The sequence below is a fragment of the Bos mutus genome, chromosome 4 (assembly GCF_027580195.1).
Source record: "Bos mutus isolate GX-2022 chromosome 4, NWIPB_WYAK_1.1, whole genome shotgun sequence".
In the NCBI taxonomy this organism is placed as follows: Eukaryota; Metazoa; Chordata; class Mammalia; order Artiodactyla; family Bovidae; genus Bos; species Bos mutus.
The window spans coordinates 102,447,138-102,474,292 of NC_091620.1; the positions used below are offsets into that span (position 1 = coordinate 102,447,138).

At 37.2% G+C, this 27,155-nt stretch overlaps 1 protein-coding gene across 2 annotated transcripts in view; it reads right to left on the minus strand.

Moving 5' to 3' along the window:
• Nucleotides 1–27,155, minus strand: part of GLCCI1 (glucocorticoid induced 1) — a 105,662-nt gene that overhangs the window by 31,677 nt on the left and 46,830 nt on the right. For both annotated transcript variants that reach the window (XM_070369800.1, XM_070369799.1), the window contains exon 3: nt 20,496–20,582. In XM_070369800.1, the coding sequence (XP_070225901.1) occupies nt 20,496–20,582 (87 nt within the window). The remainder of the gene's footprint in view (nt 1–20,495; nt 20,583–27,155) is intronic.

Here is a 27,155-nt window from a genome sequence, read left to right on the forward strand (position 1 = left end):
TGTATGAGCTCACTCTGAAAATAAACAACAACAACAAAAAAAAACAACTCAGAGAACAGCTTCCTGGTTGCCAGGGGCAGAAAATGGGTGAGAACGGTCAAAGTATACAAGCATCCAGTTATAAGATGAGTAAATTTTGGAGTGTAATGGATAGCATAGTGACTGTAGTTAATAATACTCTATTGTATATCTGACAGTTTCTATGAGAATAGATCTGAAAAGTTCCTATCTACACATACAAAAATTATAAAATTATGAGGTGATAGATGTGTTTACTAACCTTCTTGTGGTACACTTTACAATATATACATATATCAAATTGTTATGCTGCATATCCCGTAAACTTGTATGATGTTATATGTCAATTATATCTCAATAAAACTTAAAAAAAATTAAGAGGGAAGGAGAGAGGAGCATTCTCTAAACATGAAAGGGATCTTAAGCACATGTACTCTGACATTTTAAAAAGTTAGAGAATAAACCCCGAGGTCACAAAGAAGAAATAATAATTGTAGGGAGAAGAAGTATCATAAATATTCACTAAGAAATGACTAAAATATTTGTGGAATTAGATAAAGAAAAATCAGAGACTGGTCCCACTTAAAATCTAAGAACTGGGAACATATTTTACTGTACATTTTTGGAAACCTGGTCATATCACCCTTGTTTATTTGTAATTTTTGTCCTGATAGTTCTCCCATATTGTTAACACATAAAAAAAAAAAAAAAACCCTAAACTCTAAGCCTCAAAATACTAGTCAATTATTTTTGCCTCAGGTACTGAAAAGGAAGGGACAGAGGGTGATATTTCTCAGAATGAATTCTATTCTATAGTAGGCAGGGAATTGAGAAATCTTAACCAGACTAAGTAGATGCAGTAGGAACGGAAGCAAGATCCAAAGGAAAAAATGAGATGAGAGCTAGATTAACACCAGGAAAACGGCACTTTGCCACTCGTATTTATATTATTATAAAACGAAATCTTTTCTATTTTGTTCTCATTCATTTCTCAATAAAAACATATGAGATAAATGCTATTATTATCCTCACTTTACAGGTGAGGAAACTGAGGGGCGGGAAGGTTAGTTTGTTGAAAGCCGTTCAATTAAGTGGTGAAACAAGTACATGAACTTAGGGAAGTGGGATTCCAGAGTTTGCTCTTTTAATCACTATTCTATATTGCCTGAAGAATCAAATTAATAACTCACAAGGAGAGAAAGAATCTTAGAAAAAGTAAGACAGATAGGAAAACATACAAATGACAACAGCTGAGCTGTTAAAAGACCAAAAACAATTACTAACGATACTAATCCAACAAAATTTCCTGAATATATAGCTTGAGAAGTTGTAAATCTCAAGCTGTTATTCCCTTTTATACGAAAAAAGAGAATACATGACAAACTTGAGTGCTTACAAAGATCAGTGTCTCAAAAGAAAGGTTCTGCAGTATGAAAACAGTTTACATACTATATCCTTTGACAGTGTTCAAAGGAATTTAAAATGCAACAGTACCTACTGTAACACTAACATAAAATTTAAAACTTTTACTTAACATAAATATGAGCAAATCATGCTGTTTTCCTTTTTTCTTTCATTTTCCAAAAGACAAATGCTAATGAAATAACTGGGGCTTCCCTGGTAGCTCAGATGGTAAAGAATCTGCCTGTAATGCAGGAGACCCAGGCTGGATCCCTGGGTCAGGAAGACAGTCTGGAAGGGAGAAGGGAATGACAGCCCACTCCAGTATTCTTGCCCGGAGAATTCCATGGACAGAGGAGCCCGGTGGACGACAGTGGGACAGGGCTATTCAGTCCTCTGATACCCAAATGCACACACACAGGCATATGTGTGTACAAACTGCATCTATAAAGAATACACAGATGTGTAAGCACACGCATATGAATAGGGGCTGTCACCTGCACACACATCACCGGTACACATGCTGCCCACGTGCAGACTCACAGAAACCCCCACCCCAGAACAAAGAAATAGATATTTCCAAACACAGATTTATCTCCACAGATATAGCTAGCTTTGGGACACTTTAGTTTTTGATACAGAAATTTATTTACCAATAAAGTATATCTGCCAATAGAGGAATGCTGACAATAATACCATTGAGAAAAAAGTTCATAAAACAACTAGATTGCCCAGATATACTGTAACCACTCTACAGATGAGGAAGCACTTTAAAAAGTAAAGTATCTTTCCCAAGGTAACACAACTAATACACGGCAGACCCAGTCCTTTAGCCTTTAGTTCCTAACCTCTTTCTATTAGCTACCAGCACTGCTGAAAGTAGTACTACATTAGTGTTCACAAATAACCACTAATACCTCGCCATGTATTGGCTCATAATCGCAACCACTTCGCAAAGTAACTTCCTTTCTTAATGCTAGAGATATTGCAAGATGTGAAATTGCAGTAAAGATGAACAAAAATTTGATGTAGCAACAAAAATTTGATGTAGCAATTAACTGACTACATACTAACTTACTGATACAGTTCTTTTTCAATAAGCAGTTTGATGACCCTAAACACCATTCTTATTGGTCCAATTTTAAATAATGAAAATATGACATCTTTACAATTCAATTTGAACTCAGAATTTACTTACTGGATGAGTACTTGTGCTTTTAAGGTTTTACCACATAATTAAATAGAAATTCTTCAGAATGTTGTCTTTTAGGTCCAGAGAAAATATTACTGCAATTATTTTCCTCTAGTATGGTATGATAAAACAATTCTTTTTAAATAGCAAAAGTTAACAGAACATTAGGGCAGTTATACTCTTAGTAATGAGTATGAGGAAACTTTTATTTTTCTTACTGAAAAAAGAAAGACCCCAACAATATCTGTTAATCACTATTTGATCAGAAACAAGAAATGTCCCTAATCATTTCACTTAGAGAAAAACTATCCCAAGCAGTAAGAGAGCTTATTGATGAGATAAAGAAGCAACCTATGATTTTTTTCTTATATCCACTGAAGAACTTAAAAATACTCACTTTTTTAACTTTTCTTTATCAAAGTCAGAAACAATGTAAAAGAGTCAAAACAACGAATATAGTAATATTATTTATACTCTGGGAATGTCACCCTCTGGGATAAAGATAGGTTTACTTACTCCTTACTATTAATATAAAAACAGTGGATTCTCCAAGTTCTGTTTCTCTCCTGTAATGTGATCTATTATTTGTGCAGGCATCCACTCAGACCCTCTCCATCACCCCACTGGGGTTTACAGGAACTAATGCAAACTCAATAGTCTTGTTACTTGCTATGCTGTGAATAATAAAGTCCATTATCTCTAAATCATGAGCCTCATGGCTTCTGCTAGTGTCCATGAACTAGTAAAAGGTTAACTTATTAGGCTATCAATAGAAAAAATAAAATCCAAGATGTGAACCAGTGTATTTCCTCTCTGCCTCAAATGAAGAGAGAGGAGTTTTAATGGAACATCTTGGAAAGACTGATGTTCCTCACAGATAAAAGGACGACAGACTGACTGACTCCCACTCCTGATACCGATAATGCTGAGCTAGGATGACGGAGATTTACTGTTGCATCAGAGTCAGCCTCAACTCCCGGATATTAATCAGATTTTTTAAACGTGCGAGTTTCTCAGTAACCATCTGGGAAATCTGAAAGTGAGAGTCCCAATGGAGGGCTGGCTTAGGTTCTACCTAGGAGGGCTACCCCAAAGGGTAAACAGAGCTCAACACTGGAGAAACTGAACATTATTTCTAGAATTCTAGAGTCTTAGGAGAAAGTAAGCTAGAATCATAGGAAAGAGATTCAGCAACAAGAGATGTCCAAAGAACCCAAGAAATTTCAAAAGAAAGTCAGTTTCAAAAATCTGTCAAGACCAGGCAATAGAAAGGTACCTTATAACAGTACCAGCAAGTAGGAACATTTCTGTTCCCCTTATCTCCCCATAGGCCTTCCCTGGTGGTTCAGATGCTAAGAATCTGCCTGCAATGCAGGAGACATAGGTTTGATCCCTGGGTCAGGAAGATCCCCTGGAGGAGGGCATGGCTACCCACTCCAATATTCTTGCCTGGAGAATCCCATGGATAGAGGAGGCTGGAGACCCACAGTTCATGGTGTCACAGAGTCAGACACGACTAAGCAACTAATACAACACTACCACTCCACCTCTCCCTTAAGCTCCAACTCCAGAGGCTCAGACGCAGTAGCTATGGAGTTAGGACAAAGGTAAGCAAAAAAGACAAACAGAGCTCAGGTTCCCTTCCCCCAGGAAGCCACTCAGGGGTAGTATGTCCTAGCTAGAAGAGAAGCGACCACAACCGTGAAATAAGGAGGAGCTTTCCAAGAGACTGGAATGCATGCTCACTTAAAGGAATCACAGGAGTGTAAGAGCTTCTAGTTTTGCACTGAACTTCTCTCACCAAATAAAGGACAGTGAGAGTTAATATAAAGTCCTTTTATTATCCCATAAAGCCTTAGTTTCCTTTCCTAATATGTAATTAAGCTCTTTAAAAAGTAGATTTTACCTACTGTTTCTTTTGAAATTCTACATGCTTTTACATAATTTTGAGCATACAGTCTTATGCATTTGATGCTAATCCATGAACAAATGCATTGCCACTATAGGCTGATAATGTATACTAAAAAATATCTTTAAAATTTTCCTTTTTTCTCTTTTACCTCTATTAAATGTATACAAATCAAGTACCATAAAAATAGAAACAGTCAACAGATGTAGAAAACAAACACAGTTACCAGGGGAGAAAGTGGGGTGAGGGGGATAAATTGGAAGACTGGGATTGACATAGACACATTACTATATAAAATAGATAACTAACAAGGACGTACCCAGTAGCCCAGGGGAGTCTTCTCAATATTCTGTAAAGAACGATATAGGCAGAGAATCTGGAAATGAGTAGACGTATGTATGTGCATGACATTCACCTTGCGGCATGGTAGAAACCAACACAACACTGTAAATCAACTCTACAGGCCGCGCGGCACAACCCATCACTACATTGTACCCGGCTGTCAGTTACAGGTCCTGATATATGAGCTGATAATCTGGTTCCCAGTTTTTTCATAGGTAATCTGCTTTTTTCTAATTGCAAGAATGAGTATGTGTGTGTGTGCTTGATCTACAACTCACCAGACCTAGAAGTGGAAATTTTTGTTTTGTTTATCCTCCAAGGAATTGGTGGGCTTTTTCAATCTAAAGACCCACGTCACTCTCCAAATCCAGCATATTGTCAAACTTTAAGGAATATCTCTTCCCTGATACCTACTATTCTTACCTTTGGAAACTCCTTACTCAGTCTGTTTTCCATGTTTCTTAACTTCTCTTTCATATTTTTAACCTCTATCTTTTTAAAAATTATTTTTTATTGAAGTATAATTGATTTACAATGTTGTAGTAGTTTCTGGTATATAACAGTGTTAAGCTGTAGATCTATCTATTCTTTTTCATTGTTTTTCCATTATGGTCTACTACAGGATATTGAATATAGCGTGCTGTGCTATACAGTAGGTCCTTGTTGGTATCTACTTCGTATATAATGACTTATACCTGCTAATCCTAAACTCCTAATTTATCTCCCCCACCTAGTCTCTTTCTCCTTTGGTAACCATAAGTTTGTTTTCCATGTCTGTGAGTTTGCTTCTGTTTTGTAAATAAGTTCATTTGTATCTTATTTCCCTGGTGGCTCAGAGGGTAAAGCGTCTGCCTACAATGCAGGAGACCTGGGTTCGGTCCCTGGGTCGGGAAGATCCCTTAGAGAAGGAAATGGCAACCCATTCCAGTACTCTTGCCTGAAAAATCCCATGGACGGAGAAGCCTGGTAGGCTACAGTCCATAGGGTTGCAAAGAGTCAGACATGACTGAGCGACTTCACAGTGTGTGAGTGACATCATATGGTCTTTCTGACTTACTTCACTTAGTATGATAATCTTTAGGTCCATCCATGTTGCTGTAAATGGCATTAATTCATTCTTTTTATGGCTGAGTAAATCTTTATCTAGTGCTGCTATGAACATATGGGTGCATGTATCTTTTTGGATTAGAGTTTTTGTTTTTTTCTGGATATATGCCCAGGAGTGGGGTTGTTGAGTCATATGGTAGCTCTATTTTTAGTTTTTTACGGAACCTCCATACTGTTTTCCATAGTGGCTGTACCAATTCACATTCCCACCAACATCACACACAGGAGCATTTCCTTTCCTCCATACCCTCTCCAGCATTTACTGTTCGTAGATTTTTTAATGATAGACATTCAAACTGTCAATTTCTGTCTTTTTATTTTATATTCTAGATGATTTGCTCATCCAGACTTTCTCATTTGAGACTTTTGATTCACTAATTCTCAATTCTGCTATGTCAACTTAATCCACTGAAGAGTTTACTTTCAGTTTCACCAACTTCTCAGTTTCACCAATATGCCTTGGAAAGGACCCTTTATCATTCTGCCTATTCTTACTTCTGTTCTCATTGCGAGTTACTGTTTCATTTGAAATTCTTAAATATCCTAAGTTCTTTTTGGGGATTGTGTTATTTTCCCAGATATACCCCATTTAATGTATCCACTCTCTCTTATAGCAATACATTTCCTTACATACCCTAAAACACTTACTTGCAAGTTCTCTGTATGTGGGAGTTTTATCCTTTATAAACTCTTTACTCTCTGTCTTGCTCACAGTTCAACTGATAAAAAATCTGCTTTATTGCCATATTATTTCATGGTTGCTCAAGACTATGGTGTTTCAAAGGTGCATAGCTTCAGAGCAAGCCTTAAATCAGGAAGACTGGGGCTGTGCCCCCACGTGAGTACAGCTCTATTCCAGACACCATACCCACGCACAGCATATGGTTACTATTTCAATTTTTTTACAGATGTTCTTTTTATACAACACCAACAGTGTCAGGTGAAGTTACTTCAGATCTAGTTTTACTGTTTAGACACATGGTCCTAGTTCCCTGCTTTAAGCATATAGCCCAGTTTCAATCTCCCATTTGCAAGACACATTTTACCCTCTAAAAAGGTGGTGTTGTTCAGTTGCCCAGTCGTGTCTGACTCTTTGTGACCCTATGGACTGCAGCACGCCAGGCCTCCCTGTCCCTCACAATCTCCTGAAGTTTGCCCAAATTCATGTTCATTGCATCAGTGATGCCATCCAGCCATTTCATCCTCTGATGCCTACCCTATTCTCCTGCCCTCAATCTTTTCCAGCATCAGGGACTTTTCCAATGAGTCAACAGTTTGCATCAGATGACCAAAATACTAGAGTTTCAGCTTCAGCATCAGTCCTTCCAACAAGTACTCAGGGTTGATTTCCCTTAAGATTGACTGCTTTGATCTCCTTGCTGTCCTAGCAACACTCAGGAGTCTTCTCCAGCACCATCGTTTGAAGGCATCAATTCTTCGGTGCTCCTCCTCCTTTATGGTCCAGCTGTCACAACCATAGGTGACCACTGGGAAGACCAAAGACCTTTGTCGGCAGAATAATGTCTCTGCTTTTAAACACATTGTCTAGGTTTGTCATGCTTTCCTGCCAAGAAGCGAATGTCTTCTAATTTCATAGTTGCAGTCACCATCTGCAGTGATTTTTGAGCCCAAGAAGAGGAAGTCTGTCACTACTTCCACCTTTTCCCCCTCTATTTGCCATGAAGTAATAGGGCTGGAAGTCATGATATTAGTTTTTTTTTAATATTTAGTTTTAAGCCAGCTCTTTCACTCTCTTCCTTCACCCTTATCAAGAGGCTCTTTAGTTCTTCTTTGCTTTCGGCCATTAAGGTGGTGTCATCCATACGTCTGAGGTTGTTTATGTTTCTCCCACCTATCTTGACTGCAGCTTGTAACTCATCCAGCTCGGCATTTTGTTCATGATGTGCTCAGCATACAGATTAAACAAACAGGGTGACAGCGGACAGCCCTGCCAAACTCCTTTCTCAATCTTGAACCAATCAGTTGTTCCATCCAGGGTTCTAACTGTTGCTTCTTGACCCGCATACAGGTTTCTCAAGAGACAGGTAAAATGGTCTGGTATTCCCATCTCCTTAAAATGTGTAGTAATCTACAATTTCTTAAATTTGGCTCAACTCAGAGAAATCTGGCCAACACGATCCAGATTTCTATGAGTCAGATAACATCAGCATCTACTCATCATTAAGGATTTCCCTTCTATTCATGGTCTGTAGGGGGTTCTCTTGTCTTAAATGTAGCTAAAATATATTTAGGTATTTCTTTGAACATTTTTCACATTGTAGTCTTATAAGCTTGGAGCAAAGCAGAAGTAGACTATACAGGTGCTTTCACTGACGTTGAAGTCAGAAATCCAGATGCAGACTATCTGAGGTGGGGAGCATATCTCTGACTCAGGAAGAATGGATGTGATACAGCTGAATTTGATACCAGGACAAGGAAGCAGGTCAAAGTTATTTAAAAAAAAACAACAAATTTTAGTAGCATATAATTTTAAAAATATTACTGTTTCAATAACATTAATAGTTTTGGCTTTCGTAATTTCCTCAGATTCCAGTTTTGTCATCTTTTATAAGTATTCTTAATATTTTATGTAGTCTTTACCCATATACTCATTTTCCAGGCTCAGTTATATAAAATCTACCATGAATATACCATGCAAAGCCTACTAGTCTTTTATGTCTATTCCTCTTTTTTTTTTTAATCTTTACTGAAGTGTAATTTACATTGCCTTAACTTCATCCATTGTAAGGTTAAATTAAATAAGTTGTAATCACTTTGTAGAGTTGCACAAAGTAATCACGAATCAATTTTTAGGACTTTTTCATCACCCCCCATATTTGCTTTGAGTCTATTTACAGCCAATCACCACTGCCTCCACCCTAGCCCCAGCCACATGCAACCGCTAATGGGCTTTATTTCCTCTATAGATTTGCCCTTTCTGGCGTTTCAATATAAATGAAACCATATAATATGTAATCTTATTCATCTGGCTTCTTTCACTTAGCAGGGAGTGGCAAGCTACAGTCTGCAGGCCAAATCTAGGATGCCACATGTTTTCGTAAATACAATTTATTGGAACATAATCACACTCCATACTGTCTATGGCTGCTTTCACCTACAGCAGTGGAGCTGAGCAGCTGCAGCAGAGGCTCTGTGACCCACACACCATAAAATAGTTACTATCTGGCTTTTCATAGAAAAACAAAATGTGCTGACTCTTGACTTAGTAAAACGTTTTTGAAGTTCATTCCCACTGTAGCATGTATCAGGATTCATCACAGTGTTCCTTTTTATTGCTGAACAGTCTGGTATTGCATGAATATATGACATTTTCTTTATCCATTTACCAAACAATGGCTATTTTTATAATTTTTTTTTAGAGGTGTTTTCAAGACTCTTATAGAGTCCGAGAAATAGAATTGCTGGGCTATATGCTAAATTTCTGATGAAGTTTTTATTCATTCATTTTTGGCTACACGGATTCTTGCTGCTGTGCAGGCTTTTCCCCAGCTGCAGCGCGGGGCAGCCACTGTCTGCCGCGGTGCACAGCTTCTCCTTGCGGAGGCGCCTCTCGTTGTGGGCACAGGTTCCAGGTGCAGGAGCCTCTTCAGTAGGTGCGGCACGCAGGCTCAGGGATTGTGGCTCATGGGTTCCAGAGCACAGGCTCAACAGTGTGGCACACAGGCTTACTTGCTGAACGTGAGATCTCTTTGGATCAGGGATTGAACCTGTGTCCCCTATACTGGCGGGCAGATTCTTAACCACTGGACCACCAGGGAAGTATCTCTGATTATCTTTTAAGGAAACTGTCAAAACTGTTTTTCAAAGTTGGGTGTAACATTTTATTTTCCGAACAATGTTGAGGGTCCCGGATGCTCTTCATTCTTGCCATCACTTGGTGTTATCTGTCATTTAAATTACAGTCACTGTAGTAGTGTGTAGTTGTATCCTGAGGTTTAAATCTACGCTTGCCTAATGTCAAATGATGTTGACTACCTTTTCATGTGGTAATTTACCATCCATACATCTTTGATGAGAAATTTCCATCAAAGTATCTTACCCTTTTTTTAATGGGCTGTCTTCTTATTGATTTTTAAGAGTTCTTTATATATTCTGGATGTAAGTCCTATATCAGATATTTCTGTCTGGTTTTGTCTTTTCATCCTTTTAGTCATGTAGTGTAAATGTTCATTTAAATGAAGTTCAATTTTTTTTCTTTTATGGCCTTACTACTGGTACTGTATCTAAGAATGTCTTGCCTAATCCAAGGTCTTCTAGAAGATCTAAAATTTTAGAGCTTATATTCAGGACTATGATCCATTTTGAGTTCATTTCCCTCTATGATGAGTGTCAAGGATCTAAGTTTCTTTTAACTTTTAATTTTGTATTGTTTGTATAACAAACAATTTTGTGATAGTTTCAAGTGAACAGCAAAGGGACTCAGCAAATGGACTCATGGGTCCATTCTCTCCCAGTCTCCCTTCCCATCCAGGCTGCCACACAGCACTGAGCAGAGTTCCATGTGCCATACAGTAGGCCCCTGTTGGCTATCCATTTAAAATGTAATAGTGTGTACATGTCCATCCCAAACTCCCTAACTATCCCTTCCCCTATCCTTCCCTCCTGCAATCATAAGTTCATTCTTTAAGTCTGTGAATCTTTTTCTGTTTTGTAAGTAAGTTCATCTGTATCATTTCTTTTTAGATTCTATATATGAGCCATATCATACAATATTCCTCTGAGTTCCTTCACTCAGTATGACAGTCTCTAAGTCCATCCATGTTGCTGCCAGTGGTACTATTTCATTCTTGTAAATGGCTGAGGAATATTCCATTGTGTGTGTGTGCATGTGTGTCTGCACACATATACCACATCTTTATCTATTCTTCTGTCAATGGACATTTAGGTTGATTCCGTGTGCTATCATAAACAGCTCTTCAGTGAACGCTGGGGTACATGTATCCTATCAGCTCATGTTGTTCTCCAGATGTATGCCCAGAAGTGGGCCTGCTATGGATATGTAATTATTCTAGTACCAGTTGTTAGAAACACTGTCCTTTTCAACTGAGTTGTGTTGGCAGCTCTGCTAAAAACTGACCATAAAATACAAGGATTTATCCTTGGGTTCACCATTTTGAATCATCTATATTTTTTCTTTATGCTAGTATTTTGCCAAATTCATTAATATAAATTTATAAGAAGTAGTGAAATTATATAAGAAGTAGTTCTCCAAAATTTTCCTTGTTTTCAAAATTACTTTTGCCATTCTAGGTCCTTTTCATTTCCACATACATTTTAGGATCATCTTGTCAATTTTTACCAAAAACAAAAACCCTACGAAAAAACAGGGGTTACACTAAATCAATATGAGGAGAATTACCATCTTAATGATAATATTGAGTTTTCCAATCCATGAACAGTCTTCTAGTTATTTCAATTTTTAAAAACCTTATCCAGCAGTTTTGTTTTCAGTATACAAATTTTTAACTGCTTCTATTATACTTCTTCTTAAATATTTTAATATTTTTGATTCAACTATAATAAATTATTTTCTGATTTGGGGATTGTTCACATCTGATACCTAGACAAGCACTTGATTTCTGTATGTTGATTTTTTTTTCCTGCTGAACTTGTATTAGTTCTAGTAATTTATATATTTGTATGTTCCCTAGGAATTTCTATATATAGGATCATATATCTGTGAATAAAGACAGTTTTGCCATCCCCAAATGTCTTATTCATTTTTTCTGCCTGACTAGAACTTCCTGTACCATACTAAGAGAAGTGGTGACAAGGTGACTGTAGACATCACTACCTTATCTTAGGAGGAAAGCATTCTGGCTTTCACCACTGAATATGATGATGTCTGTAGGTTTTTCAGAAACGGTCTTTATCAGGCAGAGAAAATTCTCTTTTATTCCTGGTTTATTTAGAGATTTTTTTTTTTTAATCATGAATAGATACTGGAGCTTGGCAAATGCTTTCTCTGACTCTACTGAGATAATTATGTGGTCCTGTTCTTTAGTTTATTAATATAGTGTATTTACATTAATTGAATTTTGGATCTTAAAACAACTTTGCATTTCTAGAACCAATCTCACTCGCTCTTTGTGTATAATCCTTTTTATAAGTTGCTAGATTTGGTTTGCTAATATTTTGTTAAGGATGTCTACATCTATGTTCAAGAGAGAAACTGATCTGAAATGTTCTTTTCTTGAGGTATCTTTGCCTGCCAACATCACATAACTCTAGACTGATAAAATACATTGGGGAGTGCTCCCTTCTCTTTTATTTTCTGAAAGAGCTTTTGAAGGATTGTTTCTTCTTTGAATATTTGATAGAATTCACCATATCAAACCTTGGGATTTTCTTTGCAGAACATTTTTAATTCCTTACTTAATTTCTTTATTGCTACAATTTATACTCATATTTTTCTATTTGTTCTTAAATCAGTTTTGGTAATTTGTTTCTTTCTAGTAATTCTTATCTTGCTAGAATTTTATCCATTTCATCTTATGTTCTATTAATAAATGATGACACACATTTGATTATAAGATTCCTTTATAAAACCTTTACGTTCTAAAAGGTTGGTAGTAACGGCCCCTCTTTCACTATTCATTTTGGTAATTTGTATATTTTCTTTCTTGGTCAATCTAACTAATGGTTTGTCAACTTTGTTCATCTTTCCAAAAAAACAACTTTTAATTTCATTGACTTTTCTCTTATTTTTCTGTTTCATTAGTTTTTGCTATATTCTTTATCATTTCCTTTGCTTGCTTTCGGTATGATTTTCTCTTCTTTGTCTAGTTTCTTAAGATGGAAGCTTAGGTACTGATTTGAGAATTTTCTTTTTCTTATATGTGCACTTACATATAACTTTTCCTTGAAGTACTGCTTTATCTGTAAACACAAATTCTAAGCTGTCTTTTTTGCTTTCATTTATTCAAATATTTAAAATTTCCTTTTTGGTATTAGGTAAATGTTCTTTAAAAGACAAATATTTGGGTTTGTTACAAGATTATTTTCTGTTACATGATTTGAGTCTTTCACAACCTATTGAGTCTTGTTTTATGGCCCAGTTTATGGTCTAACCCAGAAAATGCTTCAATTTGAAAAAAATGTGTATTCTACAGTCAATGGGCAGTTTTCTATGTATGTTAGGTCAAGCTGACTGATTATCCTGTTTAAACTCTTCTGTCTCCTTGCTGGTTTTCTACCCAGTTCTATCAAACATTGTTAAGCAAAATGATTTCTGCTTCCATAGTTGTGCTTCATGCATGTTGAGACTGTGTTAGATGTCTAAACAATTAGGAGATGTCTCTGTCTTCAGTAGTATTTTTTGTCTATTTCATCTGATAAGAAAGCATCATTACTCTTTTCACTGTGTAGCTTTCCCCACCTTTTTATTTGCAACCTACCTATTCGTATCTTTGAATACAAGGTGTGTTTCTTATAGACAAGATATAGGTGAGTGTTGCTTTTTTATCCAATTTGACAATCTCTGCCTTTTAAACAGAATGTTCACTCCATTCACTGAATGTAATTAAATAACTGGATTTGTTCCTGTCATTTTGCTATTTTTCTACTTGTGTCACATCTTTTTTACTTGTCTCTTCCTCCTCTAGGTGCTTTCTTTTGTGATATTTTTTATTGTATCGTTTTATTCTACTTTTGGGGAGAAGGCAATGGCAACCCATTCCAGTACTCTTCCCTGGAAAATCCCATGGATGGAGGAGCCTGGTGGGCTGTAGTCCATGGGGTCGCAAAGAGTTGGACATGACTGAGCGGTTTCACTTTCACTTTTCACTTTCATGCATTGGAGAAGGAAATGGCAACCCACTCCAGTGTTCTTGCCTGGAGAATCCCAGGGACGGGGGAACCTGGTGGGCTGCTGTCTATGGGGTCACACAGAGTCGGACACGACTGAAGCGACTTAGCAGCAGCATCAGCATTCTACTTTTGATATTTCCTATTCTTATATAGCGTTATTTTGTCAGGAACTGCTCTAAGGATTATAACAAGAATTTTAATTTATTATCAGATCAGATCAGTCGCTCAGTCATGTCCGACTCTTTGCGACCCCATGAATCGCAGCACGCCAGGCCTCCCTGTCCATCACCAACTCCCAGAGTTCACTCAGACTTACGTCCATCAAGTCAGTTATGCCATCCAGCCATTTCATCCTCTGTCGTTCCTTTCTCCTCTTGCCCCCAATCCCTCCCAGCATCAGAGTCTTTTCCAATGAGTCAACACTTCGCATGAGGTGGCCAAAGTACTGGAGTTTCAGCTTTAGCATCATTCCTTCCAAAGAAATCCCAGGGCTGATCTCCTTCAGAATGGACTGGTTGGATCTCCTTGCAGTCCAAGGGACTCTCAAGGGTCTTCTCCAACACCACAGTTCAAAAGCATCAATTCTTTGGCGCTCAGCCTTCTTCACAGTCCAACTCTCACATCCATACATGACCACAGGAAAAACCATAGCCTTGACTAGATGGACCTTTGCTGGCAAAGTAATGTCTCTGCTTTTGAATATGCTATCTAGGTTGGTCATAACTTTCCTTCCAAGGAGTAAGCATCTTATAATTTCATGGCTGCAGTCACCATCTGTAGTGATTTTGGAACCCATAAAAATAAAGTCTGACACTGTTTCCACTGTTTCCCCATCTATTTCCCATGAAGTGATGGGACCAGATAATTTATTATAGTCTACTTCAAAATAATATTTAATTCCAGTAAATGGGAATCTATATTCTAAAATATGTCTTTTCCCTTGTCCTCTTTTGTGTTATTACTGTTATATTTAATGTATATGTTATACACCCAGCATAATAGTATTATAATTATTGTTTCATGTAATCTTGTGTTTTAAATAGGTAGAAAAATGAGAAAAATGTATCTACAGGTTGTTTTATATTTACTCACATATTTGCCATACCCAACACTCTTCAAATTTTCCTATCAATTTGAATTAAGCTAGAGTCAGTACCTTCAGTATTTCTTGTAAGACAGCCTCAGTTCAGTTCAGTCGCTTAGTCCGACTCTTTGCGACCCCACCCAAGACGGGCGGGTCATGGTGAAGAGGTCTGACAGAATGTGGTCCACTGGAGAAGGGAATGGCAAACCACTTCAGTATTCTTGCCTTGAGAACCCCATGAACTGTATGAAGAGTAAGACAGCCTAGTAGCAGGAAATTCTGTGAATCTTTATCTCAGAATACTTTATTTCACCTTTAAAGGTTTTCTGAATATAGAATACTTGGTTGATATTTTTTCTTTTAGCACTTTGAATATTTCCCACTTTACGGTTTCACTAGAAACCATATTTATCACAATTCTGATTAAAAAAATCAGCCATTATGGTATTATTGGTCCCCTACTGTAACGTGTCATTTTTTTCTTCCAGTTTCAAGATTTTCTCTTTTCCTTTGGCTTTCAGCAGTTTAACTATGATGTGTCTATGTGTAGTTTTTTGTTTTTGTACTTGGGGTTTGTTGAGCTTCTTGAATTCATAGATTGTTTTTCATCAAATCTGCAAAGTTTTCTGTCATTATTTCTTCAAACTTATCTCCTCTCCCCTCTCCTCTCCTCCATCTCCATTTTGTGTATACATATGAACTTAATGTTTCCCCACAGGAATGTTTCCCTTTGAGGCTCTTCTGACTTTTCTTCCATCTTTTTCTCTGCTCTTTGAGAGTATTCTATTGACCTGTACTGAAACTCACTGATTCTTCTGCCATCTCAAATTTTCTACCAAGTTCATCTAGTGAATTTTTAATTTTAGTTACTACACATTTTAGCTCTATAGAGTTTTGTATATTTTTTCCTAATAATTGCATCTTTGTGGATATTCTTTATTCATTGAGTCATAGATGTCCTACTTCCCTTTAATGCTTTAAACATGGTTTTCTTTAGTTCTTTGAATATACTTATAATAGGGGCTTTGATGTTTCAGTCTGCTAAATCCAACATATGGAGACACTTAGATACAGTTTCTACTGACTGTTTTTTATCCTCAAGAATCATTTTAGTTCAGTCACTTACTTATGTCTGACTCTTTGCGACTCCATGGACTGCAGCATGCCAGGCTTCCCTGTCTATGACCAACTCCCAGAGGTTGTGCAAACTCATGTCCATTGAGTCGGTGATGCCATCCAACCATATCACCCTCCGTCGTCCCCTTTTCCTCCTGCCTTCAATCTTTCCCAGCATCAGGGTCTTTTCCAGTGAGTCAGCTCTTCACATCAGGTGGCCAAATTATTGGAGCTTCAGCTTCAGCATCAGTCCTTCCAATGCGTACTCACAATTGATTTCCTTTAGGATTGACTGGTTTGATCTCCTTGCAGTCCAAGGGACTCTCAAGAGTCTTCTCCAACACCACACTTCAAAGTATCAATTCTGTGGCCCTCAGCTTTCTCTATAGTCCAGCTCTCACATCCATACATGACTCATGGAAAAACTATAGTTTTGACTATATGGACCTTTGACGGCAAAGTAAGGTCTCTGTTTTTTAATATGATGTCTAGGTTTGTCATAGCTTTTCTTCCAAGGAGCAAGCGTCTTTTAATTTCATTGCTTCAGTCACCATCCTTCAGTGATTCTGGATCAAGAAAATAAAGTCCGTCACTATTTCCACTGTTTCCCCATCTATTTTCCATGAAGTGATGGGACCGGATGCCACGATCGTTGTTTTTTGAACGTTGAGTTTTAAGCCAGCTTTTTCCACTCTCCTCTTTCACTTTCATCAAGCTTTTTAGTTCCTATTCACTTTCTGCCATAAGGGTGGTGGTATCTGCAAACCTGAGGTTATTGATATTTCTCCCTGCAGTCTTGATTCCAGCTTGTGTTTCACCCAGTCCAGCATTTTGCATGATATACTCTGCATATAAGTTAAATAGCAAGGTGACAATATACAGCCTTGATGTACTCCTTTCCCAATTTGGAACCAGTCCACTGTTCCATGTCAGGTTCTAACTGTTGCTTCTTGACCTGCATACAGATTTCTCAGAAGGCAGGTTAGGTGGTCTGGTATTCCCATCTCTTGAAGAATTTTCCACAGTTTGTTGTAATCCACACAGTCAAAGGCTTTAGCATAGTCAATGAAGCAGATGTTTTTCTGGAATTCTCTTGCTTTTTCAATAATCCAACGGATGTTGGCAATTTGATCTCTGGTTTCTTTGCCTTTTCTGAATCCAGCTAGAACATCTGGAAGTTCTTGGTTCATGTACTGTTGAAACCTAGCGTGGAGAATTTTGATCATTACCTTGCTAGCGTGTGAGATGAGTGCGATTGTGTGGTAGTTTGAACATTCTTTGGCATTGCTTTTCTCTGGAATTGGAATGAAAACTGATCTTTTCCAGTTCTGTGGCCACTGTTGAGTTTTCCAAATTTGCTGGCATATTGAGTGCAGTACTTTCTCAGCATTATCTTTTAGGATTTGAAATAGCTCAGCTGGAATTCCATCATGTCCATTAGCTTTGTTCATATTGATGCTTCCTAAGGGAGGCCCACTTGACTTCACATTCCAGGATGTCTGGCTCTAGGTGAGTGATCACACCACCGTGGTTATCTGGGTTTAAGATCTTTTTTGTATAGTTCTTCTGCATATTCTTGCCACCTCTTCTTAGTATCTTCTGCTTCTGTTAGGTCCATACCATTTCTGTCCTTCATTGTGCCCATCTTTGCATGTAATGTTCCCTTGGTATCTCTAATTTTCTTGGAGAGATCTGTAGTCTTTCCCATTCTATTGTTTTCCTCTATTGATCACTGAGGAAGGCTTGCTTATCTCTCCTTGCTGTTCTTCGGAACTCTGTATCCAGATGGATATATCTTTCCTTTCCTCCTTTGCCTTTTGCTTCTTTTTTTTTCTCAGCTATCTGTAAGGCCTTCTGAGACATTTTGCCTTTTTTGCATTTCTTCTTCTTAGGGATGGTTTTGATCACCACCTCCTGTATAATGTTACAAACCTCCGTCCGTAGTTCTTCAGGCATAGTTCCTCAAGTATGGGTAATCCTCTCTTGTCTCTTTGCATATGTCTAAATTTTTTGTTGAATGTGGACATTTTAGATAATATATTGGAGCAACTAGATTCTGATTTTGTTTGAGAGCAGTTGATAGACTAAAAGTCTGTTTTGCCCACAATATGTGGCCACTGACATCTCTCCTCCATTTCTCCTGCCCCTTCATTTTTCTAAGACTGGCTTTTTCATACCTTTTTAAGTGGTCTCCAGTGTCACCTTGCTGCTGCTGCTGCTGCTAAGTCACTTCAGTCGTGTCTGACTCTTTGCTGCTGCTAAGTCGCTTCAGTCATGTCCGACTCTGTGCAACCCCATAGACGGCAGCCCACCAGGCTCTGCCGTCCCTGGGATTCTCCAGGCAAGAACACTGGAGTGGGTTGCCATTTCCTTCTCCAATGCATTAAAGTGAAAAGTGAAACTGAAGTCACTCAGTCATGTCCGACTCTTAGCGACCCCATGGACTGCAGCCCACCAGGCTCCTCCATCCATGGGATTCTCCAGGCAAGAGTACTGGAGTGGGTGCCATTGCCTTCTCCACCAGTGTCACCTTACTGTTTAGCAAAACACTATTCAGACATTTTACTCAAACATCTCAGTCCAATAAAGCTTCCACTCTCAGGATGTGTGTATATCTGAATGAGGTTTGTGTGTGGAATGAGGAGTGCATTCAAAACTTGGGCCTTTTACAAGCTGGCCTCAGATTTTATTACCACTGGGCCTGTTTGGTCTCATTTCCGCTTATTCTTAAGCTATACTACCCACTGAGAAGTGGGTGACTTGGGCCCATTTGATATTCTGCTACACTATTCTACAGCCTCCAGTCAACCTGGGATATGGGGTGAACTTATCAAGCCTCCAAGACTGTCTGACTTCCAAGAACTCTCTATAAAATCCTGCCACTCTGTGAGTCTGGGCTTGCCAGAAATCACCCCACAATCTCAGATCAGCAGAGCCATAGGTCCTTCCTACTTTGCAACTAAGAACGTTATTTTACTCTGTAATACTCCCTTAGCAAGGTTCTCTCTCCAGCAGGGGCAGCAAAGCTTCTGGTTTTCAAGGCCTGCCCCGTCCTGGCTGAAATACCACATCTGCAAAGTTGGAGATGAGGAATAGGGAAAGAAGCGCAGCACCAAGTAAGAACACCACAAACTTGTGTTATTCTTACCCTGAGGAGTTCAGTACTTTCCATGAATAAGGTTTCTTAATTTGATTGATTTCCAGAGTGCTGAATTTGTTTTGATTATTTTGTCCAGCTTTATTATTCTTTTGTGAGGAGAGTAATTAAATCTCTCACTCCGTCATGTCAGCCATTCCTTTTTAATAGGGTATATCATGAACTGCTGTAGTCCAAAGTTCAACTACACCAAATCCTGGCTATAGCTTTAAGATTATATTTACCTGTGAGATAAAAGAGCAAATTTACTTTTTATTCAATATCACTCAATAGTCTATGCATGTATATATATATTCAATGCCTATCTTAAACTAGATATACTGGAGTCAGCTTCCTTTTTTGTTGCTGTTGGTAAAAATTGATTTTGTGCATGTGTGTTTGTATGTGGCATGGATAGGAGCTGAGGATTTCTCTACATCAATAATGTAATGAAGCAACTAAAAATGTAACACAGTCATAGGCAACAGACTATGCGAATAGACTACTATATCTGTTCAGTCCAGATACCACAGTACATGAGAAATACTGATACCTAAAGTATAAGAAAATGATACTAAGAGGTATGGAAACTATCATATGAAATGTACTTGAGAGAAATGTCAATGTTTATCCTGGAGGAAAATGACATACTGCAAGCCTTTCAAATATTTAAATTATACTTTTTCAATATTGATGCAGAGGGCAGAGTCAAAACTTAGGGGTATAATTTTAAGTTCAATCTACAAAATAAACTAGTTAACAACTTAAGCTGCAACAACTGAACTGGTTTGGTTCCCTTGCAAAGTGATGAGCTTTTTCACTGAGAATGACTATAATGAACATTTTCTAAGGAGTGCTTTGTTCTTTTTTACTTTTGATTGGAGGATAATTGCTTTATAATGTTGTGTTGGTCTCTGGAGTGCAACAGTGTGAGTCAACTATAAGTATACAAGTATTTATACAGGAGATGGACTAGATGATCTTTCAACTTTAAGTTTCTCTAACTTTATCGTACCTTTGTAAAAACTGTGATCTATAGTTCTAGTTGCTGTGATTCAAGAACAAGAACGCTGAAATGGGGGAAAAATAACTAAAATGAACAAGATAAAATTACACAAAATCAGACTTCATTCTGGAAAGGCAAAAAAATCTCAGTGAGTACATAAGAAATATTCATAAAAATATGAAGGGCACAAATGATGTAAACTCAGAATTATTCACCAAAAAGTGGAAAGCAACCCTTAAAACTCTGAAAGAGGTAAGTTTATCACAAATACAGGAAGTATCATTACATTCAGGAAATAGTTAAGAATTTGCTAGGACCAGAGCATGTTACAGACTGGAAACAGAAGTAACTTACCTCTTTCAGTTGATCAGCACTCCCCCATGATGCAGAACGTTGATGTGATCTCTTTTCTGCACCTTCTTCTGCCCAACAACTAGGTGTCTTTAAAAAAAGAAACAAATAAAAAATGAGGAATTTTGTCTCTACTCCTTAATCTCATAGCAACTCAAACATATTAGCACATATCAATTATGGGGTTATACTAAATACTAAAAACCTTAAAAGCTAGGACTTTCATGACCCTGTGAAATGTTTATTATTCTAACTTAGATACAGTCAATCTAAGATGTCTCTGAGTAATGTTACTCAAAACATTTGGCTTTTTACATCAACATTAATAACTTAATGGAGAAGGCACTGGCAACCCACTCCAGTACTCTTGCCTGGAAAATCCCATGGATGGGGGAGCCTGGTTGGCTGTGGTCCATGGGGTCACGAAGAGTCGGACATGACTCAGCGACTTCACTTTGACTTTTCACTTTCATGCACTGGAGAAGGAAATGGCAACCCACTCCAGTGTTCTTGCCTGGAGAATCCCAGGGATGGTAGCCTCGTGGGCTGCCATCTATGGGGTCGCACAGAGTCGGACATGACTGAAGCGACTTAGCAGCAGCAGCAGCAGCAGCAGCAGCAATAACTTAAAGTTATCAAATTCAAAGAGAACTGTGAAATATGCATATTGGTATTTTTTTTAAAGAGAAAAGGCAAGCTAATTATGAAATGGTATTTTTATTACATAAAATAGAAGTAAAATCAACAGAATGTGTTTAGAAGCAGTGGGCTTACAGATTACCTCTATGTCAAATATCTATTGATAGGTAGTACTGTTTTTTGAAAAACATCAAGCATGTTTATATAAAAATATGTTGTTATAAAAATAGGAAAAGATTAGGCTAAATTGACTATAATATTTGCTCTTGTTTTTGCTAAGAATAATTGCTTTACAGAATTTTGTTATTTTCTGCCACGTATCAACATGAATCAGCCATAGGCATACATATGTCGCCTCCCTACCACCTCCCTCCCCATCCCACCCCTCTAGGTTGTTGTTACCACAGCCCCTGTTTGAGTTCCCGAGTCATACAGCAAATTCCTGTTGGCTATCTATTTTACATATCAAAATGTAAGTTTCCATGTTACTCTCTCCATACATTTCGCCTTTTCCCTCCTCCCCAACCCCTGTGTCCATAAGTCTGTTCTCTATGTCTGCTTCTGCACTGCTGCCCTGTAAATAAATCCTTTGGTACCAACTTTCTAGATTCCATATATATGCATTAGTATATGATATGTATCTTTCTCCTTCTGACTTACTACACTCTGTTATATAGGCTCTAGGTTCATCCACCTCATTAGAACTGACTCAGATGTGCTCCTTTTTATGGCTGAGTAATATTCCATGTGTATATGTACCACAGCTCTCTATCTATTCATCTGTTGGTGGACACCTGGGTTGCTTCCATGTTCCAGTTATTGTAAATAGTGCTGCAGTGAACATTGGGGTACATGTGTCTTTTTCAATTTTGGTTTCCTCAGGGTATATGCCTAGGAGTGGGATTGCTGGGTCATATGGTGCTTTTATTCCTAGCTTTTAAAGCAATCTCCTAGTTTTTTAAGTCTTCCATAGCAGCTCTATCAATTTAAATTCCCACCACCAGTGCAAGAGGGTTCCCTTTTCTCCACATCTTCTTCAACATTTATTGTTTGTAGACTTTTTGATGATGGCCATCCTGACTGGTGTGAGGTGATATCTCATTGTGGTTTTGATTTGCATTTCTCTAATAATGAGAGATGTTGAGCATCTTTTCATGTGTTTGTTAGCCACCTGTATGTCTTCTTTGGAAAAATGTCTGTTTAGGTCTTTTTCCCACTTTTTGATTGGGTTGTTTGTTTTTCTGGTATTGAGCTGTATGAGCTGCTTGTTTACTCTGGAAATTAATCCTTTGTAAACTGACTATAATTTAAAGCAGTGCATCTTAAAAAACAAAAAGAAACTGAGCTACATGTCAGTAAACAGAATTGCTTTTACCTAAAACAACATTTTGAGTGATTTAATCCATAATACACACTTCATCCAAATATACCATAAAACATTAATTGCCACATAGTAAGGTCGTTTACTGGTTGTATTAAAAATGAAAAATAGTAAAACTATCATCTTTAATATATGAGAAGATTTTTGCAACTTAGGGAACATTAAAACCACTATTTTAAGACAGACAAAGGGCATTGATTATCACACATAAATATAAATATATATAGCTTTAAAATTATTTTTTATTATGTACCTAAAATTCATGATTTATATTGAGGCTACATCTGTGACTCTACATAATGCACAACTTCTTATGAGGAAGCCATCAGTTCTATACAATTCAAAATGCTTGTGGACAACTTTTTAAATAATTACCAGCTCTTAAAAGTAATGATACTCCAAAAAAAAAAAAAGAAATGATACTCCAAAATAAAACCAGTAACAACTGAATGCTAGTTGAATAAAAATACATATAAACTGCTTTAAGAGTTCAATACTAAAGTGAAACTATTTAGTCATATTATTGAGTAAAATACTTTATTCAGCTGGCATGTGCAAAGAGGTATTATTCATATATTAAATAAGCTGCTTGCAAATAACTGCTTATTAAAATTTCCTAATCTCAGTGTTAGATAAGAAAAACTACTCTGAAATTAATCCCTAAGTAGTTATATCTTTAACAATTTATTCTAAAATTATTCAATTATGATAGTTTTGTCAAACTTTTCTTTTGAGAATCTACATGCCTTAATACTTTTGCCTTTCTACCAAACACAGGCATTATTCTAACCCAAAATCAGATGATATCAAATGACTAAGGATCAATGTTTAAAACTCAAAAGTATATTTGCAGAAAATGAGTCAAATTTCTGATATGTTCCATAATTATTTAACAATAACATTTATAACACTATTTTCATTTTGTAAGCTCTAATTTTTTCAAAGGATATTTATATAAACTGTATCTCCAACTTAGAGATAAATCAATAACCGGAAAAATTCTGCAGATGCCTCAGTTCTGGCCAGCACACCAATGGCAAATGAAACTAAATCTGGGGTCTCATCTGAGGGTACCTTCTTTCTTCCTATTGTCATTCTTTTCTTCAAACTGAATGTGAAACCCTTTTGCTCATTTGGAATGTAGTACTGCTTATACAAAAGAAATACATAAAAAATAACTGTAAAAAAATATTTATGAAAAAAAAAATTTATGGTCCTGAAATCTATCTAGTAAATTACATAGTTTTTTTTTTTAAGTACAAAACCACTGGGAGAATTCTTTCAATCATGTGGCTATAAAATGACATGAATATAAATTACTTAAGTATATTCATCAGTTTCAGCTTTTCCAAAAAAGAATTACTTCATTTTAATTGCACATATATATAAATATATTCTAAAGACTGCACTGTCCAAAACAGAAGCTACTAGCCACATGTAATAATTTAAATTAACAAAAATAAAACAGAAAATTCAGTTCCTTGGCCTCACTAGCACATTTTACATGCTTAATAACCACATGTAGCTACTGACTGCCATACAGAACAGCACAGATATAGCACATTTCTACCACTGCAGAAAGTTCTGTTGAGTGCAGTGTTTTAAAAATCATTGATTTTTAACAAGTTATTCAAATCAAACCAAAACCAAAGATGGCCACTTGGTCTTCTAATCTATAATTATGCTTCTGAAGCCACAGAGGATGAGTTAATTTGTATCTAATTTGTTAAGACTGAGTACATGAGAAGTATTTTACCATTTGAATTAGGAAAACAACACAAAGTAGCAAAAGGTATTTGCTTTCATGCCAGCAAGAGATTCTTTTCCAACTGGCCTGTTATTCCGTCCATTAATCTAGAGTAGAATTTTATGAACTGTCCTACTTATGTCCTGGATTTTAGTAAAAAACTTATGAAAGAAGAATCCCATGGTCAAACAAATTTGGGAAATATTATATACTATATCTGTCTATTCAGTGTAACAATGCAATTAGCATTTCAAAACTCAAATACACAAACACACATACACAAATAACTTTTTTTTAAAACCTGCTTTACTTACTCTCTCTTACGGGCTTCCTTTGTAGCTCAGCTGGTAAAGAATCCGCCTGCGATGCAGGAGACCCCTGGGTTTGATTCCTGGGTTGGGAAGATCCACTGGAAAAGGGATAGGCTACCCACCCCAGTTGGGCTTCCCTGGTGGCTCAGCTGGTAAAGATTCTGCCTGCAATGTGGGAGACCTGGGTTCAATCCCTAGGTTGGGAAGATCCCTTGGAGAAGGGAATGGCTACCCACTTCAGTATTCTGGTCTGGAGAATTCCATGGACTGTATATCCATGGGGTCACAAAGAGTCAGACACAACTGAATAACTTTCATTTTCACATACTCTCTCTTACTTATATGATCCTAGAACACTTATTTTACACTTACTAACATTTCCAGGCAACCTGGAAAGAAACAAAAGAAATATAATCCTCAATGAGTGGTATTATATATAACAGCTTGCTTTTCAGCCCACATACTTACGAGGATTCTTCCTTTCTAGCTGCCTCCACTTAAACTACTAGGGGAGAGAAAATGAACCTTGGTTGGCAAAAAAAAAAAAAAAAAATCTCTACATCAAAAGGATACCTATAGGTGGAAGAGGCCATTTTAAAATTTTACCTCTCAGAATCACACAAAGTCCAGCCCATGAAGCTTTAAGGACCCCCTTAGCCGGTCTACTATCTTGGTTTCCTGTGTGATGAATGCTGCTTCTCTGAGTGAAATAAACAAAAAATAATCCTACTGCACAGGACTACACATTTGTATTTAAGACTATTTTTAAAGACCAGTTTTAGGCTAATAGACAGACTGAGAGACATTACAGAGATTTTCTATATACCCTTCACCTCCACAAATGCACAGCTATCCCTACAGAGTGGGACATTTGTTATAACTGATGAACCCACACTGACACATCATTATTACCCAGAGTCCATAGTTTACATTTAGAGTTCACTCTTGGTGATGTGCGTTCTATGGGTTTGGAAAAATATATAATGACACGTATCCATCATTATAGTACCATGTTGCTGCTGCTACTGCTGCTGCTAAGTCGCATCAGTCGTGTCCGACTCTGTGCAACCCCATAGATGGCAGCCCACCAGGCTCCCCTGTCCCTGGGATTCTCCAGGTAAGAACACTGGAGTGAGCTGCCATTTCCTTCTCCAATGCATGAAAGTGAAAAGTGAAAGTGAAGTCACTCAGTCGTGTCCTACTCTTTGTGACCCCAGGAACTGTAGCCCACCAGGCTCTTCCATCCATGGGATTTTACAGGCAAGAGTACTGGAGTGGGGTGCCATTGCCTTCTCCATACATACAGAGTTATTTTCACTGCCCTAAAAATCCTCTGTGCTCTATTAATTCCTCCCCATCTCCAAACCCCTGACAACCATTGATCTTTTTACTCTTTCCACTGTTTTGCCTTTTCCAGAATGTCAGGTAGTTAGAATCATATAGTAGGTTGCCTTTTCAGAGTTGCTTCTTTCACTTAGTAATATACATTAAAGGTTCCTCCATGCTGTTTTAAAAAAATATTTCTTGGCTGCGTCAGGTCTTAGTTACAACACGCAGGATCTTCGATCTTCATTGCAGCACGTGGGGTATTTAATTGCGGCATGCGAACTCTTAGTTGTGGCATGTGGGATCTAGTTCATTCATTCATTCACCTACTGAAGGATATTTTGGTTGCTTCCAAGTTTGGCAATTATGAATAAAGCTGCTGTAAACATCTGTATGCAGGTTTTTCTAAGTTTTCAACTTCTTTGGGTAAATACCAAGGAACATGAATGCTGGCCTATAAGCTAAGAGTATATTTAGTTTTGTAAGATACTGCCAAACATCTTCCAAAGTGGATGTACCACTTCTTTTATTTCCACCAACAACATATGACAGTTCCTGTTGCTCTGCATTCTGCTCAGCATCTGGTGCTCTTAGTACTGGGTTTTGACCATTCTAGTAGATATCAGTGTGGAGTACCTCATTTTAACTGGCATTTCCCTAATAACCTATACTGTGGAACACCTTTTCATATGCTTGTTCACAGTGTGCACATCTTCCTTAGTGACCTGTCTGTTAAGGTCTTTGGCCCATTTTTTAATCAGCTAGTTTGTTTTCTTCTTGTTGAGTTTTAAAAGGTGTTTGCATATTTTGGATAAGGGTCTTTTATTAGATATGAACAATGGGTACTTTTGCTATTCATATCTGTATTCACAGACTATCAAGGGTGAATATGCTTTCCTGCTTTCTCAACTTCAAAACGGATCAAACTAACTCCTAGCAAAATATTCTTTTTCTTTTTTTTTTTCACTTTTTTTTTTTTTTTTTTTAATTTTATTTTATTTTTAAACTTTACATAATTGTATTAGTTTTGCCAAATATCAAAATGAATCCGCCACAGGTATACACATGTGAAAATATTCTTTTTCAATATGCAAGAGCCTAGAGTCAGTTCCAAAAATCTCACCAAAAAAAAAAAAGAAAAAGCGAATCACTTCAGAAAATTCTCTTAATCTTACTTAAAACTTACTTTAAGTCCTATGTAAAACTTTAAAATCTGTATTTTTTGTGTGGTTTAAATTTAGTCTTAAAAATTTACTATA